Raw genomic sequence first — 20448 nt, 5'->3', positions numbered from 1 at the left:
ATAAATAATTCTTCTCAAAATACCAAATAGTGTTATAAATAATAGATTAAATTACTGGTATATATATATATATATATATATATATTTATACTGTTTAATTTCTAGATTACACCATCTATATAGAAATGTAAAATTAAATTATAGAAGGTGAGGTAAGGGGGATACTTTGTTTCCATGATTGGATTTGGCTAAGGTTATGGAAGTAAAGTAAAATAAACATAATTACGTTCATATATACCTTTTTATTCTAAATAAATACAACTATGGTATTAAATCAGTATCATTTAAATGTATCTAATTTTTTAAGTGAAAGAAGTCAATACTGTATTTTATTACTTCACTAATTATTAATAGCTTAAATTGTTCAAAACATCTTTAACATCGATTATTGTGTTATGTAGGTTTTATAATTAGTTACAATATTTGTAAAGTACTAAAATTTATATTTATTTTAGGTTTAAACACTGTGTTAGAGTAAAATTGTTTATTATGTACATGTTTTTCAGTTTCCAATACTAACTTGAGGCATGGCAGCCCAAGGACTATCTAATCTTACTGGAAAAGTGGCCCTTATAACAGGTTGGCTGTTGCAGTAATGAACATATATTCATGTTTTTTTATTCTATTTTTTAGAAAGCATTAAATGCCAGTATTTAACTTAAGTACATTATATCAAAACAGATTATGAGCCTCACCACATCATTATTGTCCATGTTACCACATCTGGTCATTCTCTGTCTGATGATCATGCATCTTGACAATATTTCTGCAAAATAGTTTCCATTGCAAAAGGCTTCATAATAAGGAGAATATGTCTATTTCACTTACTCATTCCTGCATGCTTTCCATAATCCATCTAGTATACAAAGACAGTGTTTTCCCATCACCTATTGCAATAGTCTGATTGAACAGAAATCTTTAGGTGCTGCATTTGATGACTTGACTGTTTATTTTCTTTTGGAATAGCATGAATACCATTTCATTCTTCAGCTGCATAAGGTATGCAGTGATTAAATGGATGTGTTGTGGAAGCAGATATACTTGTGACTTGTGTCTTTTTTCCAGACATAAAGCCTTGTTGATTATGTTGCGTGGAGCATGTGGGCAGCTTTTGTCACTGACCTTTGTGTTTGTTGTTTCTCAACTGTTACAAGACACTACATTTTGCTTATCTTGGCTGAGGTATGACTTGTTGATGACTTTCTGGAATATCCTGGGTCCCAAAGTTGATCCACATTTCTTTGTTTTCTAATTCTATGAAGTATGCAGTTTATTCCTGTCTTTGAAATTCTGAATCCCTAATCGGAACACACCTTCATGATCTGAGTATGAATACTTGGAAAGGGCTGTTTCATGCTCTTCCTGAAAGAGATTATTTTCAGTGTCATCACACTACCTACAAAACACCAATTAATGTCAAAATTTAGTTTTTATACATTCCATTCCACTGAGACTTTTACATCAGCTGTATTTGTCAGTGCTTGCTGATATGCTTATTGAAGATTGTTTTGATATAACATACTCAGCTCTCTGAATTTGTTAACAAAAGTTGATAATTATGTGTTACAAGTTTGGCCATTGTTGTCCTTTCATGTGGTGTATGAAAGGACTAAACACTAATGCTAACCTGTATCTGAAAATGAGTGCTTTGATAACATAAGATTAGATATTTGTGAAAAGACAAAGGCTTTGTAAACTTGATTTATGATGCTGTTAGAATATTGTTTCTCTTTGAGCTTAGTGTTTAGCAATGTTCAAGATAGTCTTAGCTCTGCATGAAGTTATGTAGCCAGTGGGAGATTAGACCTAATGAGAATCATGATTGTTTGATATACATTATTTATTAGTTATTGCCTGTTTTCGATTTCTGGTAAGTACTAACATTTGACCAATTGTTGTTTTGGATTGACGTGTAATTTTAAATATTGAATAAACTGTTAGTTTGGTTTTTTTACAGCAAGTCTGTGAGTATCTGTCAGTCTGAATAGAATCCATTAGTATTATATGTACTAGAATTTAGTTAAATACACAGTTTTGAATAAATAATCAATTAGTATAACAATTAAAACTAGTAGTGGACCTGTTTCTCAAGTTATAATCTGTATTATTCTGGTTTTCTAATGTACATAAGTCTTACCCAGATATTTTTACAACCAGAATAAAGTAAAAATTCTTAAATACTAATACTTGCAAATCTTGAGAGTACTAATCTTGTAGGAATAATATTGCAACAGGAATTTAATATGAAAGTGTTGATTATTTTTGTTTGTGCATGTGTAAATATTTACTATTAGACTTCTTGTGTGATGCAGCTTATTTTAAGTGCTGTACTGTTTAGGAAACCATTGGATAAAGTTAATTAATAAATTAATAAAACACTTGCATCTCAACCTCATTGTTAATTCCTGTAAGAAAAATATTTAGGTTATAATTATTGTTTCATCTCGTGCAGAATTTGAATAAAGTATGGTTTGATATAATAAGAAATAAAATGACTTCAACAAAAATGAAACATTTTTGGAACAGCCTCACCATTTTGATATGATGCATTAAGCACTGTGTTTTATACATCATTTGGCAAATAAACTTGAGATATAAATGTTACATGGCCATCAGTTCTTTATCTAAAAAGACTTGTTCTCAAGATTCTTGTGCATATTTAATTTTTTCAACTAGGAAATCTTCACTTCATTTCGACCCAAGATGAAAAAAACAGTCATCAATTTTTTAGAATGTATTTACGTTGTAATAACTTTAACCTCCGATTATAAAAAATTGAGCATACAGAAGAAATAAAAAATAATTAGACCTAAAACCAACTACGACTGTCAAGCCTGAGTAAAAATACCTTTTCATTTTAATCTTCAAACATTCTTTTGGTAGCTATAAATATATAAATTTCTAGATACAACATTTGACAGTGATACCAAATTACAGTAGATTTAGGTGTATGACTCATGAGTGATAATGTGTTCTGGTGTTTTATTATTCTTATAAACCTAATTTCTGTATAATGGGGTTAGAATAGTGTGTGATACTATGAATTGTACTTGTATTTCTATAATAAATCTTTTGTGTAAGTTTTTATTTTCAGACAAAATCATTCAAAATTATTAATTATGCTAGGTTATAAGTGTATAATGCTTTTGTATTTATCTAGGAGCAAGTTCTGGAGTTGGAGCAGCTACAGCTCTACTTTTTTCACGATTGGGAGCTTCATTGTCTTTAACAGGGAGAAAAAAAGAAAACTTGGAAAAAATTGCAAAAAGATGTGAGGAAGTTTCACCATTGAAGCATCAGGTGAAGTCTTAAGTAGTTTGTATAAATCATGAAGGATAGAAATTTTTCTACACACAAACACTTTTCTCATTCACTTGTTCGTATCTCCCACATACAACATTCTTTTTTTCAACCACGCATCTGATATAGTAGATTTGAGAACATTAAGGAACTGTAACTGCTGTTTAAAGAGGAGTTCACCTGATATATTTTCCCTTCCCCTCCACTATTAAAAACCCACCAGTTTATATGAAAATGGTCTCACCACAGTCTCTCATATCTGACTGTAACTACTTTCACATGCAATTACTTTTTTGTTTTTCATGGTCCCATATTGTTTTACCTACCACCATGCCCCCCAAGTTAAACAAAAAATGAAGCCTGGCTAACTAATGAATGAATATTTGCTGCAAAATTCTTATCAATGCTATAAGTATAGCTACCAGTTTGGCTGCTGATTTTGATTTTATTCCTTTAAGTTGTAAGCCCAATCCTGTTTTGGTCGTATCTTTTTTTTCACACTTAAGGTGTTTTTGATTAGATATCATGACTTTTTGTCAATACACACCAACAAACCACAGCAAGTAATGAAGTGACACTTCATAGTAACCAACATTACCTTTAGGATAGCAACCCTATTATTTGGAACAGAACTGTAATTTACAGAATCATCCAGATTCTTTAAGATATATAATGATAGTTTTCCTCTCTAAAACAATGTTAATAACTTCCTTTATAGCAATGCCGTGGAAACTAGATTAACAGTTTCTTGTCATCACCTGCGTGCACTGGGTACAGTCGTTTAAAACATCATTTTTCATGCTAATTGCTGAAGCTAATATCACATGATACTAAATGCTCTTTAGAGTTTAATTACGAGAATTTCATAAAATTTAGCAAATTTGTGTTTAAAAATTGGCAATGAATAATAACCATCCATCTGTATGATTTTATTGAAAATATCACCTAGAAAGTGCTAATCTAGTTTACTTGGCCTTACCAATACTTATGCATCTGCATGTGCTTTCACTCTATAGGTTTGCTGCTCTAAATCAGTCTTCTGTAATCCAGATAACAAAAAACTAAAAATGGTTCATCTTTACTCTTAGGTGAAGCTGTAGTATAAATTTCAGAATGATAGCTCATGTGACTTTTTGCATAGGTGTGTACAAAAGTTTGGTCAAAATTTAGTGGTTTTTGTTGAATACCTTTGCACAGGTGGCTTATATTTAGATCAGATTTTGATATCTAACTGTAAGTTATAAAGATCTATCAGTGTACTAAATTTGAAAAAAAATCCATGAAAATTAAGTGTGTTTTTCTATCAAATAAAGTATCTGTACTTTCGATGCAAAGAAAAAAAAAGGAAGAAATTCAATCAAAATTTGAGATGTTATATCTCAGGTATTTCGTAATGGATTACCTTGAAATTTAGTAAGTGAAGTAAGGGTCCAGTAGAGCATATCCACTGAAAATATGTGATAGTTTGGATTACCAGTCTGAGCTACAGAAAGTGGGAATTTGCTAAACTATTGCTCCTGTTAATAACACAGTGTGTCCTGCAGGTTGTTATGCCTGCACATGTCTTGATCTCGCTAGCTTTACACCATGACTTATGGTATTCTGTATCTCACCTTACCACACCATCACTGTCAGTATTTCTTATCTTGCCTGCCCCACACAGTCACGTATGGTATTCTGTATCTCACCTTACCACACCACCACTGTCAGTATTTATTATCTTGCCTGCTCCACACAGTCATGTATGGTATTCTATATCTCACCTTACCACACCACCACTGTCAGTATTTCTTATCTCGCCTGCCCCACACAGTCACGTATGGTATTCTATATCTTACCTTACCACACCACCACTGTCAGTATTTATTATCTTGCCTGCCCCACACAGTCACGTATGGTATTCCCTATATTAGTTGTCACATAACCATCGCGATTGGTATTCTATATCTTACCTGTCACATCGCTATCACTTTCAGTACTTCTTTCTCACCTACCCTATTTCATCACTTTTCATATTTCTTTAATGTGATCAATTAAAGACTGTTTAAACTAAATTTGCCTTATGGTGAGAGAGTTTGGGAAATTTAAAAAAGACTTGAAGCATAACAAGTTAAATATAATCATAATAGATTTAATAATAATCTTACTTGCCATTATTCTAATGTTGGGAGCATTAGGAATAAAATTAATGTGTTGAGGGTTTAAGATGAAATGGAAGACAAGGATCTGATGGGAATTACTGAAACTTGATTAGATTTGGAGAATATTGATGATGGGAATTATGTAGGAATACCAGGTTATGTTATATAACAGTGATAGTCATAGTCATTCATGAAGTTGGGTCTATATGGGTCACAATTGAGGGTAGGAATTAATTTTTAATTACCGTTTGTTATAGAGCACATTGTCAGAGAAACGATGTCAACCAAAATTTGTATAACCATATCAAAGTTGTTATTAAAAGGACACAGTAATCATGGGACTTTAATTTTCCACTCTGATTTCGATTGTATCAAGTGAAGTAGTGAGAGAGAAAGGTTTCTTGAAGTGATACAAGATGGATTTATGGTCAGAGAACCATCCAAAATGGGTGCCATTTAGATTTATTATTAATCAAAAATGAGATATAGTTGTATGAATTGAAGTAGGGGAGAGCATTTCGGGAAAAGAGTTGTTATTGCATAAATTAGGTTTGCTGTTTTGCTACATGTTAAGATAGAAATAAATGACATTTTAGTTCCTAATATTAAGAAAGCCAATTTTCAAACCATGAGACACGATTTGTCATTAGTAATTTGGAATAATGAGTTAATAGGTGATGTAGGACAGATTTAGAAAAATTTTTTAATTAAATTTAAACAGGCAAGTCCTGAGTATGATCATCTTAATTCTACCTGTTTTATTTACCTCTTTTGAAAATTAGAGAGCCTTTATTTTATGTCGCGATTTTATCTGATACATGATATTACCCATCACATTATCTGTCTATAATTTCACCTGTAATGTATTTTTTTCTGAATTTTGTGAATCATCACCATCTAATTATGATCTCGGTTGGCACATCCAACCGTTATTGGGTTGATAGTCTTATTTGTTGCACATCATAAATTTTTCTATAACTTACGGTCACTTTCCTTGTTCATGATCTCACCAACCGTACCTTCTGCTTCTTTTAACCATGAATTGATGTAATAATATACATCACCATCATCTATGTTTCTTTATGATTTCATCCACAGCACTGTTTGTTTGTTTTTCTGCTCCTATATGTTACTTTCTTTGTACCATAATCTCACTTAAGATCATTGTATGTAAATTCCTCCTTACTGTACTTAGCATTTAATTTCAGCTATTTTGTAAAGGAAAAATAACTAAGAAAGATATTAATCCTATATTTTGAAGGATATTATTGGTAAATTGAAATCCTATCTATTTGAAAAATGCTAAGTTTTTAGAGATGCAGTTAAACCTTCTAGTTAGTTGAAGGTTTTTTACGTGGTATTTGATTAAAACATGCATGTAAATTTGTTCTTTAGCCCCTATACATAATTGGTGACTTAACAGTGGAAAAAGAAACGCAGCTCATTTTGGAAGATACTGTAAAACATTTTGGAAAGTTAAATGTGCTGGTAAGTTGTAGCTGAATCAAGAAATGTTTCAGCTTCATGTTTTATTTAGTCTGGTAGTTTATGATTTTGTGGATGTGATTAGAGAGATTTGTACAAAACTTGTAAATGGGATTAGGTAGGTATTACATGATTTTGTAAATGGGATTAGATAGGTATTACATGATTTTGTAAATGGGATGAGACAGGTCTGTACATGACTTTGTAAATTGGATTAGATAGGTATTACATGATTTTGTAAATGGGACTAGACAGGGTTGTATGCAATTTTGTAAATGGGATAAACAGGTATGTACATGATTTTGTGGATTGAATTAGATAGTTTTGTACACAAATTTGTGAATGGAATTAGCTATTACATGATTGGATAGGGTTAGTTAGGTTTGTACATGAATTTGTGGATGGGATTAGATAAGTCTATACATAATTTTGTGTATGGGATTAGACAGGTATGTACACAATTTTGTGGATTAGAATAGATAGGTCTCTATGTAATTTTATGGAATGGATTAGTTCTTTAATCTTTGATTACCTTAACTTCATTTATGAAGAAATCAAGACTGTAGGTGGCCAGATATTTTGTAAGTTTTGAATAGTTGTGGAGTAACTCCGTGATTTACATATATTTTGTTCTTTACATGAAAATATATGTGAAAATCAAAGTGATGGGCTGGATATAGCCTAGCAGTCTTTGAATGCCAGATTATAATTTCAAGGGTCTGTAGTTCATGTCTCGTTATTATTAAATCATTCTCCACAGTGGGGCTGTTTAAGAATTTTAAGTGATGTTCATATCACACTATTCAATTAAAGAAGCCCAACATTTACTTGTGGGTGCTGTTAACTACTTGCCTTTCTCTTACTCTATTGGCTTAAAGGTATGGATGGGTGATATAGATAAATTTGTGTAATTTTGCATAAATATTCAAAACAAGACCAAAGTGACAGTAGGCTATTCAACACCTTAAATTCATCCCTCCACCCAAAGCAGTCTTTTATATATAGAGGCTTTTCAATCAGTCTGAAGGCGTATAATGTTTCAGTATCTGTGGTGGACACAACACGGATAGCTTATTGGGTAGCTCTGTGCTTTACTATAAACAAACATGCTTATGTGTTTGGTAGGTGATCATTGACCATAATAAATAAGTATTTTTCATCCAAACAAATACTCTTTATTTCTTCATTCAATTTGCGTAATTTTGTGTTGGTTTTAACAACTTTTATTTTTTGTTTGCTTTTGTAGTCAGAAGTAACTAGGCAAAGTTTGTAGTTAATGAGAATAGTAAAGTTGGTACATTCATTGAAGGAAGCTACTAGTTATAAACTATAAAAAAGTTTTTGTAGCCCATATGTTTAAATGTATTCTCCATCTTTATACTTTCATGTAAATATATTTTTTTAATTTAGCAACTAATGTACATCCTTAAGTGTTTTTAACTCTCCACCTAATAAGGCTGATAGTGTTATTCTTTTTAAAGTTTTTATTTTGTAGAAATTTTAAATGTAAGATTTTGTTTTTACTATATTATTTCAAACATGAAATGTAAGATTTTGGTTTTACTATATTATTTCAAACATGAAATGTAAGATTTTGGTTTTACTATATTATTTCAAACATGAAATGTAAGATTTTGGTTTGACTATATTATTTCAAACATGAAATGTAAGATCTTGGTTTTACTATATTATTTCAAACCTGAAATGTAAGATCTTGGTTTTACTGTATTATTTCAAACAAGAAATGTAAGATTCCTCTTACTTAATTGACAGACTGTGTCTTATCACAGTTGAGTAATACAAGTATCATTGTTTTATAAATGCAGGTGAATAATGCATGGATTATTGTTTAATACAGGTTACATAGGTAATTATTTTATACATATAAATGAATAATACAGAGATCACTATTTTATATGAATAATACAAATATTACTTTTATACTTAATCATAAATAGGACAGGAATCACTGTTTTTACATTCAGGTAAATAATGCTGGATTTTTTGCAGAGATCACACACATGTTACTAATGCAAAGACCACTGTTTTGTAGATACACCTAAATAAGTCAAATAAGTTCAAGATTATTATTTTATACATACAGGGGAATAATACTAGAATTTTCTAAATATGTAAATAATGTTGGTGTGTTGTTTAATTCCAGGTGAATAATGCAGGTAATCAATTCAGGTGTAATTTCTTTCTGACAGATGATTAGTAAAAACTATTGTTTGATTACAGCTAAATGAAGCTTTTATTGTTGTTTACTCATAGGTGAACAATGCAGGGATTATTGAGACTGGAACAATTGAAAACACCAGTCTTGAACAGTATGACAAGATGTTTAATATCAATGTCAGGTAATTCCATATAAGTTTAAAGAAAATGTTATATTCTCATTCATTATTTAAGGCAGCTACATTGAGTTTTCTTAATATGGTAAACATAAAAACATTCTAAGCAGTAGCTGTTCCAAGCTAAAACCTAATGTAGAGGGGCAGAAAAATTAAAAAATGTAAAGAATTTAAAATTTTAAGACTATCATGAATTGAAGGCTGCCCCCCATCCTGGTGTAAATGCATATTTATTTCTGTTCCTATTAGAGTAGTATCTTGTGCATGAGAAAAGACTAATGACATTTATGTACAAAAAAGGGTATCTATTTACACTTAGAAACTAATTTATTTTCTGGAGCCAAGCACAAAGTTTAAAGTCCATTTTAGTGTCATTTAATATTGACAGAACATTTGAGAAAATTTTGTTGAATCAGTGATATGTACACTAATATGTAAGCTGAAGTAATCAATAAATCCTTAAAATGAATGACTTTAGGTAAAGTAGCTCTTTTTTTAAAACTAAAATCTATGTGATTGAGTTAGGGTTTAATGTAAGTTGAGTTTAGGATCAATTGACAGTCTCAAATCATAAGTTAAGTTTATATAATTCATTATAAAAACAATTTCTTAACCCAAGTTTTTCAATTGTTTCCATTCAATGAAGTATCTAATTTTTATTCACAATTTTTGTATGTAAGATGTAACACTGACAGTTACAACACTTACAGCTAGTTTTGTGGTGTTACAAATTCCCCTAAATTTAATGTCTTTCATTGCCTTATTAAACTTGCATTAGACACTGCTTATTTTACATTTCACCAAAAAGGATGTAGGTATAGGTATATATAGATAACTATGTTAAAAATGTAAATTTGGTAAATTGGTTTATAAAGAAAAATATTTTGAGACACAAATGAGAGAGATTTCAATTTAATTTTATAAAATTAATACATATATTATGCTTGTAGTATATTTACTTTGTTTTCAAAGTATTTGTGTTAGAGACATAGTATATATTTTTTTTTATAGCACTGATAGTGTTGCTAGGCTATAAAACATGGTGAAACATGCTCTCTCTCTCTTTAACAGGTCCGTGTATCACTTGACCATGCTAGCTGTCCCTTACCTTGTTTCAAGTAAAGGCAACATTGTTAATGTATCCAGTGTAAATGGACTAAGATCTGTAAGTTTAAACAAAACTAATTTTGTTGTTTGTAAATGATTCAGAATTGTTAGGAAAGTAAAATTTACTTAATTAATATAATTGCAGCTTTGAAACAATACTTTATTTTTTTCAACAGTTTTAATCTGTGATTGTTAGTTTTCATTATAGTTTTAGAAACTAGTAAGAAATTCAAGTGTTAAATGTTATAACAGTTTTTTTTAACCAGAGGAGTATCACTGATATACTCCAATTTTTCTCATTCTTACATTGGAAATACTTAACCAAGTTGCATAAAACTTAGTACAACCTTACTAAATATCTTATATTTTCAGAATTGAAAAATTTTAGATAATTTGATTAGTTTTCTATCATTTTTTTAGGCTCTGCAATTTCCAAACTTTTGTTGTGAGACACTATTTTGAAAAAAAAACTTTAAAAATACTTCCTTTCATCTTAGAAGTTAATTCTTGTTGCTGTTTGTCAGAAAGTTCCATTTTACATACCAGTCTGTTTAAACCCGATTGCTGTTCATTAACATATTTTATTTAATACTTTATTTTGCCAATTGCAGGTATAATTCCTAAAAACATAACTGTCAACAATTACCTATTTCAGGTTAGCTAACAATATTTTGGTACAGTGTTTGTTGTTGAGATCAGTTTAAAGCTGATATTAATAAATAATAAGTTTATTTATGTGTATTATTTGAATACAATAAATTCAGTAAATATAAAGACTTTAATCATGGGAATATTTTGTTCTTGCCTACTTACTAAACCTAACTAAGCTTACCTGATGTCTTTTCATAGAAGAAACTTTCCATGGCTTTCTAACAAATATGATTTAACATGAAAACATATGTAAAAAATCCTTAAGTCTTTGGTGTGTTCCAAAGTCTTCTAAACTTCGTATCAGATTTTTGTTGTTGTTCCTACTGGAGCTGTAAATAGTAAGTTTTCCATGAAACCATAAATTACTGCTCAAACCACTTTATTTACTCTACATTGTTCCAAATAGTTTATAATCTTTCTTAACCAATGGTATTCAAACATTTACTATATCTATTTCCAAAGTTGTGCTTCATTATTAATTGTTTGGGTCACACGTACTGTATGGGGGAAAAAAGGCCTTTGGTAATAAAACTACTAAAAAAGAAATAAAATTAAGGGAGAAACAAGGTATGGAAACTATAGCAAATTTAAATCCATGACTTGGAAATAGGCAGGAATTTCTAACAAAGTTGATAGATGCATTGTTTACAGTTCCTTAGTGTTGAGCAGAGATCATAGTCAGAACTTTTTCTGAATTTCTAACAGAGTTTTAATAGATGCATTGTTTACAGTTCCTTAGTGTTGAGCAGAAAGCATAGTCAGAACTCTTTTCTGAATTTCTAACAGAGTTGATAGATGCATTGTTTACAGTTCCTTAGTGTTGAGCAGAGATCATAGTCAGAACTCTTTTCTGAATTTCTAACAAAGTTGATAGATGCATTGTTTACAGTTCCTTAGTATTGAGCAGAGATTATAGTCAGAACTCTTTTCTTCTTCTTCATTTTTTCTTTATAAATTTTGCTAAATAAGTATACAAAGTGAGAAATTATTGATACTAAAACATTTTCAGTAAGTATTGTCTTTTATACCTTAATTTCACACCAGAGTAACAGAGAGTGAAATGTATAAATGTAATTCTATAAAACTGAGTAAATTAGAAATAATTTTGATATGAATGTTTTTTTTACGTTTAATATTATGTTTATATGTTCCTTTTGTGTAATTGTTTTTTTTTCAGTTTGCTGGTGTCTTGTCTTACTGCATGTCTAAAAGTGCTATTGACCAGTTCACTCACTGTGTAGCTCTTGGTGAGTATCTGCTTAACTGATTGAGACTGTGAAAAACACATTATGTCTACCCACGCTCAATATTGGTAGCACTGTATGACCTCTGTAAGTTATGATGTATATAGACTTCTAGGCTGGTAATTGTATGTTGTGAGAACATACTTTTGTTCCTTCAGCATATTTAAAACTTCTGGTAATTTAGAAAGTGTCATAGTTAGTGACTGCCATTAGTTGAATTCTGTATTCTAATCACCTAAACATTTTTGGTTCCTCTATTCCGTTATCATAATAAAATCATTTAATTGAATTGGCTCTGTGTCCAAAAACTTTGGGTAGTAAAAATAAATTTAAAAGATGTTGAAAGCAGCTAAACCTGATGTTTATAAATTTACTTAGTTTAATGTTGGTAAAATAAGTGTTTTTTTTTACATCTGGTGGATATCATTTGTAAGATTTGAAGTGTTGCCTTCAGTTAAGAGAATGACATTGAACTTGTTTAGAATATTGTATGTCATTTACACTGTTATTTTACATGTGTATTTATAGAATATTATACACTGTATACACCTCCAATTCACATGTGGACTTGTTGCTTAGAAAGCAAGGATCAATTTTAAGAACTTTTAACCTATTATATTTCTTATGTATATGACAAATATATGATGACATAAACCCCGAATGTTATAAGGTTATTGAAAATAGAATAGAAATTTTCTCAGCTTAACCAGTGACTAAAGTTGGAACTTCCATGTATAATTAATAGGATTATTGCAGTTGTCTTGATGAAAACTTTGAGCATGATAGAAAGAATTAGCATCTGTTGACAGTTACCAGACTTTTGAATTAGTAAGTAGTCTAGAGTAGCCATGTTTTTGTTGATGTACTTGTTTGTCAACAGAAGTAAGATAAAGGGATGTAAGTAGAGGGACTTTGACCTTAAAAAGTCCATTGTTGGAATATTTCTTATAATGCTAGCCTAATTTCTGTTTTATCTAGAACTGGCCCCTAAGCAGGTGAGAGTGAATGCTGTCAAGTGAGTTCAATTTCTTTACTTTTCCAACTTGTTTTATATTATGATGATAAACAGATTTGATTATTTTGACACAGTAATGTTACTCTTCGACTAATACTGCTTGTTTTTATGTGATGTGTATACTTGTTTTTCTTCCCACAACAGCCAGCATGATGAGATCTTGAACCATTGTAAACATATGGTCCTTCCAAAATGTTCTTCTTCATAAATAATGTTTCTGAAATTTTTTAGCTCCTGTAGATTTGTTTTCTAGAAAATTTGTAAAATTTAACTACGCAGTACCCAAAATAGTTTTACTTTCAATAAATATTTATCACTAGATTTATATTTAAACAGACAAGACGAGTTTGTAATGGACTTCAAAAATGTTTGATAAAGTAACATTATTTTTATACGTTTCCCAAAGCAATACTCTCCTTTGAAAGAACTTCATTAGAAAATTAATAATTATCATTATTGATAAGTGAAAATATATATTAGGCATATACTGTAAAGTTACATACAAATTAAATGGGTTTATAGTAAACTTAAAAGTTTGGAGACAGTTTGAATGGGTAATGAAGAAAACTTTATTATAATGTGTACAATGTTTTGACAATATTATGTCATCATCAGATACTAAATAATTTTGATGATTTCTACATTTGTGGTACAAAGTTTGGAGATAGTTGCATGATACAATACATTTACAGTGGTAGACAAGTGAGGAAGCATACTGGAAATATATATGGAGGATAAAAAAAACATTTAGACTTGCACAACCTCTAGTAATTGCCATGATGACTTTAAATATGATGATGAGGAATCCAATTCAGGTACCTGATGATGACATAATCTTGTTGAAACATTGTACACTTATAATAAAGTTTCCTTCATTACTCATTCAAGCCATTTCCAAACTTTTATTTTCTGAAAAGTGGGTTCCTCATCAATAAATTTACAGTAAATTTATTACTATTGTTACAGTTTGGCTGAGAAAACAGAAAAACAAACTGTTCATTGATTAGAGTTAACATTACAGGTTGACTTCTACAGTATTTACTATTAAAGAAGACAAATTGCAATATAAGGACTTGATCATGATTTAAATCTCTCCTTTGGATGTGTAAATTACTGCAAAAGTTAGAATTTAGTTAAGAACTAGAGTGAATATTGTAAATGAAAAATTGTAGGTGGCATATATAATTTTTATTTCAATTTTTGATTCAATAAACATTTTATTAATTTGATTTATAAATATTCAGCATGAAAACTCTTCAACATCAAAATTCTACCTAGAATCACGTGCTGCTGACTTAAAAAATAAAATAAAAATGTATATACAGTGATGCTCATCAGTGGTAAAGCTGCATGCTTACAGCACAAAAGATTGGGTTTTGATACCCATGGTGGGCAGAGCACAGATAGTCCATTGTGCAGCTTTGTACTTACAACACACCAACCATCCAGTGATAATCTCTTCTTTTAATCAGTTAACCTGCCTAGAAATTTTGTTTTTATATATTTTGAATTAAATCTTATGATTATCAGTACATTAGGAATACCACCCTGTCACATATATAGACTGTTTAACCTGCTCATAGATTTTACATCTACATCATATACACTGTAGTAAGTTGTATCAGTTTTAGTTTTGTATAGTGTGGAAGAAGTCATTACAATTAATAATATTTACTTGCAACTTGATGCTTGGAGACGGCTTGAATGGGTAATGAAGAAAAACTTTAACATAAGTTTAACATAACAGCAAATGTACAACATTTCGACAAGGTTTTGTCATCATCAAGGTTTTACCATCTCCAAGCATTATTAGTCTCAAAGTGGGTTCCCCGACATCGAAGTTACGTGCAACATGTAATGAGTTAGTCATTATATAATTCACAAAAAAGTAGTAGATGGATTAGTAGAATTTTTTATGCTTATTAGTATGGGGCTAGTACATCAAAACATATTTTTCCAACCATGTATTATCTTTAAGATACAAATTGTTGCTATTAAATGATTACATGTTACTTCAGTCCAGGTGTTCTAACAACTGGTCTTCAACTACGTGGTGGCCTCACTGAAGAAGCCTTTAAGCAGGTCAGGAATATTTTTTTACATGTAATCTATAATACAGATCACACTTGTAAAAATGAAACAACAATCTGAGATTGAGGGAGTTATAACAAACAGACAGACTACATAAACTGTTAAAATTGTAGTTTGAGTTAAGAAGTGCCATTATAACTGATTGCTAATGGATTAATCCCTTAGATTAGTAAGCAAACCACTTGCATATAGTAATATGAAACCTAGGCTTAGTTCCTACTTGTGAGATGCAAAATATGTTGGGAAAAACATAGTATTAATCATATTCACTTCAGCCATAATATGAGTTGCTTTTGTTGGCTACGAAAATTATAATGTATACAAATAATGTTTTTAATCTTTATTTTACATAGAAGTGAATTTGAATGCACGTTATCTAAAAGAGCAAGAAACGTAATCTTCAGTACTTAAATCTTTTCAAGCTTTATATCAAACCTTGAACTTCAAAAGACAGTAGGTATTACATTGAAAATTGTTAAAACTTCTTTTTGATGTACACTGCATTACCAAAAAGTACTGGTATGATGCATCTTCAGCTTGTAATGGACTTGCTCTGACAAACATTTCATGTGAATCCCACAGGACATATCTCCATATGATTGATAAAGCTTATTACCTGCCACAGGCAGCCAGTTGGAGTCAAAATGCCACTGGCAAATCAGCTTATGTTCATAAATTGGAAGGTTATTAGATGAAGTATTGCTGGTTCAATGTGATATTTCAGTCCGTCTTCTTGTACTTAGCCACTATTGATAATGTGTTAAATAAAGGGGAGATCACTGGATGTGTAATTGACTTAGTCCTTTAATACTTTAAAATGAAATTCCTTGTCTGCTATTAACTCCATCACTTAGTATTGTAATTAACTTGGGAGATCACTGGATGTGTAATTGACTTAGTCCTTTAATACTTTAAAATGAAATTCCTTGTCTACTATTAACTCCATCACTTAATGCTGTAATTAACTTGGGAGATCACTGGATGTGTAATTGACTTAGTCCTTTAATACTTTAAAATGAAATTCCTTGTCTACTATTAACTCCATCACTTAATGCTGTAATTAACTTGGGAGATCACTGGATGTGTAATTGACCTAGGTCTTTAATACTTTAAAATGAAATTCCTTGTCTGCTATTAACTCCATCACTTAGTATTGTAATTAACTTTCAAAGTTGCAGACCAGTACATACAATGTGCACACTGCACAAATAGTTCCATGCTGCTATATTTTAATGATGGTTTGTAACAAATGTTCATCACAACCACGAATGCAAAACATCAGCCTTGTGCATTGAAGTTGGAATGTTTAACAATAGAAAACCATGATTTGGTGTGGTGAGTGTTGATACTCATTATTTAACTAAAATAAATGTATTTAAATTTGATTAAAATGTGCAGAACATGCAGTTGTAAAGAAAGATGAAGGTAGTGTCATTGCCTTTCGTAGCTGGTTTGGAATTTATCCAATAATAACAGTTAAGAAAGCAATGATTCCTTAGTTGTATAATGGCCAACTGTCTGTAGTTGTGGAGTTCTATAGGGAGAAATAATCCTTTTTTTCAGTGTGTTAATGCATCATGCCATAAGACAGTGTGTCTAGCAGTGGTGTGAGGCGACATCCAGAAGCTATTTTGGCCAGCCAAGAGCCTCATCCTGAGCTCAGTTTAACTGTTTTAGGATATTTTGTAACAGAGACAGAAAGAACTTCCCTCAATAATTTATAATACTTGGAGCTGCTTTGAAAATGGAGGGACAGTCTATTCCACCAGCCGTGTGGCAAGACATAGTAACAGAAACCAGGGTGTAATTAATGCTTAAACTGGGCCTACTTACTTGTAAAATGAAGCCCATCAGTGAAATACAATATCTCAATAGTAAGATCTGCTGTCCCACTACTTTTGGTAGAATAGTGTACAGGATAATAAAAAATTATTTTTCCTATCTTAAAATTTAATAATTAAATAAAGAACTAAGTACAACCGTGCAGTTTTCAACATTCTGTAACCCAACTCAAACAGTTTTTATTATCGTTTTTTTTTTCACTTCAGTGAGTAGTGTTAACATTTAAAATGGTAACTGTGCAAAAAAAGGTTCAATGCGTCATATGGCTTACATGCTGGGCCATTTCTGTGGCGTCCATGTTTATCAGACATCACTCCACTAGACTCCTTTCTTTGGAGGTATGTTAAGGACATCGTATGTTGCACACTTATACGGTAGTCCCTGGTGGATACGACCCCTCCCAATAACGACTTCCTTCTAAATACGATTTTTTTTGTGTACTGAATGATTTTACACCTCAAGACAGATGCGACATACGACCGTTATTTTTTTGGCTGAAGGTCGAATAACGACCTCTCTATAAGGACTTTTCTTCATATCGGTGATGTAATATACAGAGACACATGAATACAGTGTATACAGTATGGAACAGAGAGGTCACATGACCGGAAATTGCTTCACAGCTTGGTATATGTATCTTGGTGCCCCAGAGTGTTCAAGTCAAACTCCATGGTACATACACGTAGATAATTTGTTTTAAAAACTTTCAGGTCCTGAAAGGTAACCAGGGACAGTCAGAAACTGTTGTTTGTCCCTGCCCTGCTCGTGAAATTAAGGTTTATTCTTTTAGTGAATGTGGTAGATTTTGAGCTACTGGCCTGGATATTAAGTAACTTGATTAGTATTTATTAATGGGGTTTGAAGATTATTAACTCACGGGTTGTTGAATGACAGACTCGACTAATCTGTGCGGTAATCATGGCTAATGAAATACCTCAATACATCCAGTAAAGCTGCGAATGTCTCAAGCTGAGAACAGGAAGTCGATGTGAAGAAGGCGGCTCGATGTGTTGATATGGAAACGTGACGTGGTCGTTGATATAGACCAAAATTGTGACGAAAGCAACAAAATAATCGAAACATGGAAATTAGAGAATTTTTAGTAAACTTGAAAGTGTTTTAATGAACATATTACATTTTATGTAGTATTTGTATTTAGAGATGATTACCTTATTAGATATTGGCTAAAGTCTAGCAATAATTTAGTTCATATATTTATTCTTATTTATTTACTGGTTTCTTTGAATTCACGAAATGGTCCGTTTTTAGAGCTGGAATCAAAGGTAAAATTTTGGTTTAGCTGTTTTGGGGGCTGTTTTGTTCAGTTAAGATACGTAGCTTCTGATGTTTGTCTGTTTCTTTAAAATTACAGCGTTTTGTATAGTTATACTGTGGATTTTTCATGTTGCAATGGTGGTGAATATGGGAAGATTTTTTTTTATTATGTTCGGTGAATCTGGTTTCCAATTTTCTTCCGGTTTCTCTGATGTAGAATTCTGGACATTTTTTATACTTTATTTTATAAAGTGATACTAATATCGTGCGCTGAAAACTAAAAACGAAACGCTTCTTCATATAATAACTGCCAGACTCGTGAACATTCAAAGTGACTCCGTTAAATGCGCAAAACAAACACAGGTGGACGAGTTTTTAGGAAATACGTTTTGTGTAAGTTTGTAGTATTTTACATGTATGTAATAAAAATGTGGTCGATGAATAAATTATTTTACATAAAACACAAACGTTTTAAGTTATCTTTATTGAATTGTTTTCCATCATAACTATTATACCAATTTGTGACGTTATCTAACTACCTGTACAGTATATAAACCATTATGTCCAACCTTTGGGAATAGCAACTGACACAGCTCGAACCCAGTCGTTTCTTATGTGGTTACTGATCCTTTGAATAACGACTTCCTGTCAGATGAGAATTTTTGATCATGGTAGATAGGTCGGTCGTGTCTAAGAGGGACTACTGAATAACAGACGCCATTGTAACTGTGGACATGTTGCAGCAAACGTGGACTGAAATCGAATATCGGTTAGACGTGCTGAGAGCCACTAATAGTGCACACTTAAAAGTCTACTGACATGTCAATAACAACTGTTTGAGTTGGGCTACAAGATGTTGAGGACTGCATGGTTGTATTTCTTTGGTTATTAAAATAGGAAAGGTAATTTTGGACAACCATTTATATATATACACAGTTATATAGATTGTATATGGGTTTGTGTTTGTATTTATACCTAAATATATATTTAATACGTAAAATCATATTAGATACAAGTTTGTTTTTTTTTATTTGACTAAACAGTTTTTAGAACGAAGTAAGACCACTCATGCTTTAGGAAGACCGGGAGAAGCAGAAGAGGTTGCATCAGCCATAGCTTTCCTTGCTTCTGATGAAGCATCCTTCATAACTGGTGTGACTTTACCTGTTGATGGAGGTCGACATGCTATGTGTCCTCGATAGAACTTAAAATTTGTAAACCCTAGAATGAAAACTGTAAAGCAGAAATTACATGATAATGCTGGAATAGTAGAGTTCTCCTTTTGAAATATCTAATACTTATTTTTATTTCCTTGATATAATTGAGATTAAGTGATCTGTTAGGAGGAGCAAGTATTGTACACGGTGAAAATGTTTTTGTAGAGATTGTGAAGTTTTAAGTAAAATTTTTTACAGATGATGATATGTCTATTGTAAAGTGTAATTAACTTTTTGCCTTAAGATACAAGACTGCCAATTAGATTTCCTGTATGTTCTGAAATTGGTTGTGGTTAACATGGAATATATGCCCCCTTCCTAGTATAGAATGGTTATTTCGTAATAATAATAATACAAATGACAGATCATCAGAAAACTTTCTTTATATGGTAACTACTGTAACCATGGAAATGATGGCATATAGATCATGGATGCCAAGGAGACTTTCTTCACGTGATTTATATTATATCTATTCTTCTGAAATTATTAATTTCTCATTTTTAAATCATATCAACTTCATATAATATTTGGAAATTATCTTTTTATTATCTCTATCTCTGTTTTTTTGAATTAAAAACTGAAACGGCAGGATAGTCAAACACGCGTGTATTTCCCATCCAAAGGCCCACTGCGCTACCGTGTCAAACTTGGCGGCACGTTCCCCCCCGTTCTGCCAACTACGATAAGAGTTTCTAAAACGCTTGAATACAATGTTTAAATTGCAGT

At 31.3% G+C, this 20448-nt stretch overlaps 1 protein-coding gene across 6 annotated transcripts in view; it reads left to right on the top strand.

Annotated features, from left to right (window-relative positions):
• The window catches only part of LOC106471845 (3-oxoacyl-[acyl-carrier-protein] reductase FabG-like), a 21197-nt gene extending 1191 nt beyond the window's left edge, over positions 1-20006 (top strand). For all 6 annotated transcript variants that reach the window (XM_022400454.1, XM_013932468.2, XM_022400453.1 and 3 more), the window contains 9 exons: positions 507-579; positions 3161-3300; positions 6837-6929; positions 9201-9286; positions 10352-10445; positions 12216-12285; positions 13261-13297; positions 15316-15379; positions 19549-20006. In XM_022400454.1, coding sequence (XP_022256162.1) covers positions 528-579; positions 3161-3300; positions 6837-6929; positions 9201-9286; positions 10352-10445; positions 12216-12285; positions 13261-13297; positions 15316-15379; positions 19549-19707 — 795 coding nt within the window. In that variant the 5' untranslated portion in view covers positions 507-527 and the 3' untranslated portion in view covers positions 19708-20006. The remainder of the gene's footprint in view (positions 1-506; positions 580-3160; positions 3301-6836; positions 6930-9200; positions 9287-10351; positions 10446-12215; positions 12286-13260; positions 13298-15315; positions 15380-19548) is intronic.
• Positions 20007-20448: the final 442 nt, after the last annotated feature.

The sequence above is a fragment of the Limulus polyphemus genome, unplaced genomic scaffold, assembly GCF_000517525.1.
Source record: "Limulus polyphemus unplaced genomic scaffold, Limulus_polyphemus-2.1.2 Scaffold4900, whole genome shotgun sequence".
NCBI classification, from domain to species: domain Eukaryota; kingdom Metazoa; phylum Arthropoda; class Merostomata; order Xiphosura; family Limulidae; genus Limulus; species Limulus polyphemus.
The sequence above is the reverse complement of the archived record's forward strand: the minus strand, read 5'-3'. Positions and strand labels throughout refer to the sequence as shown.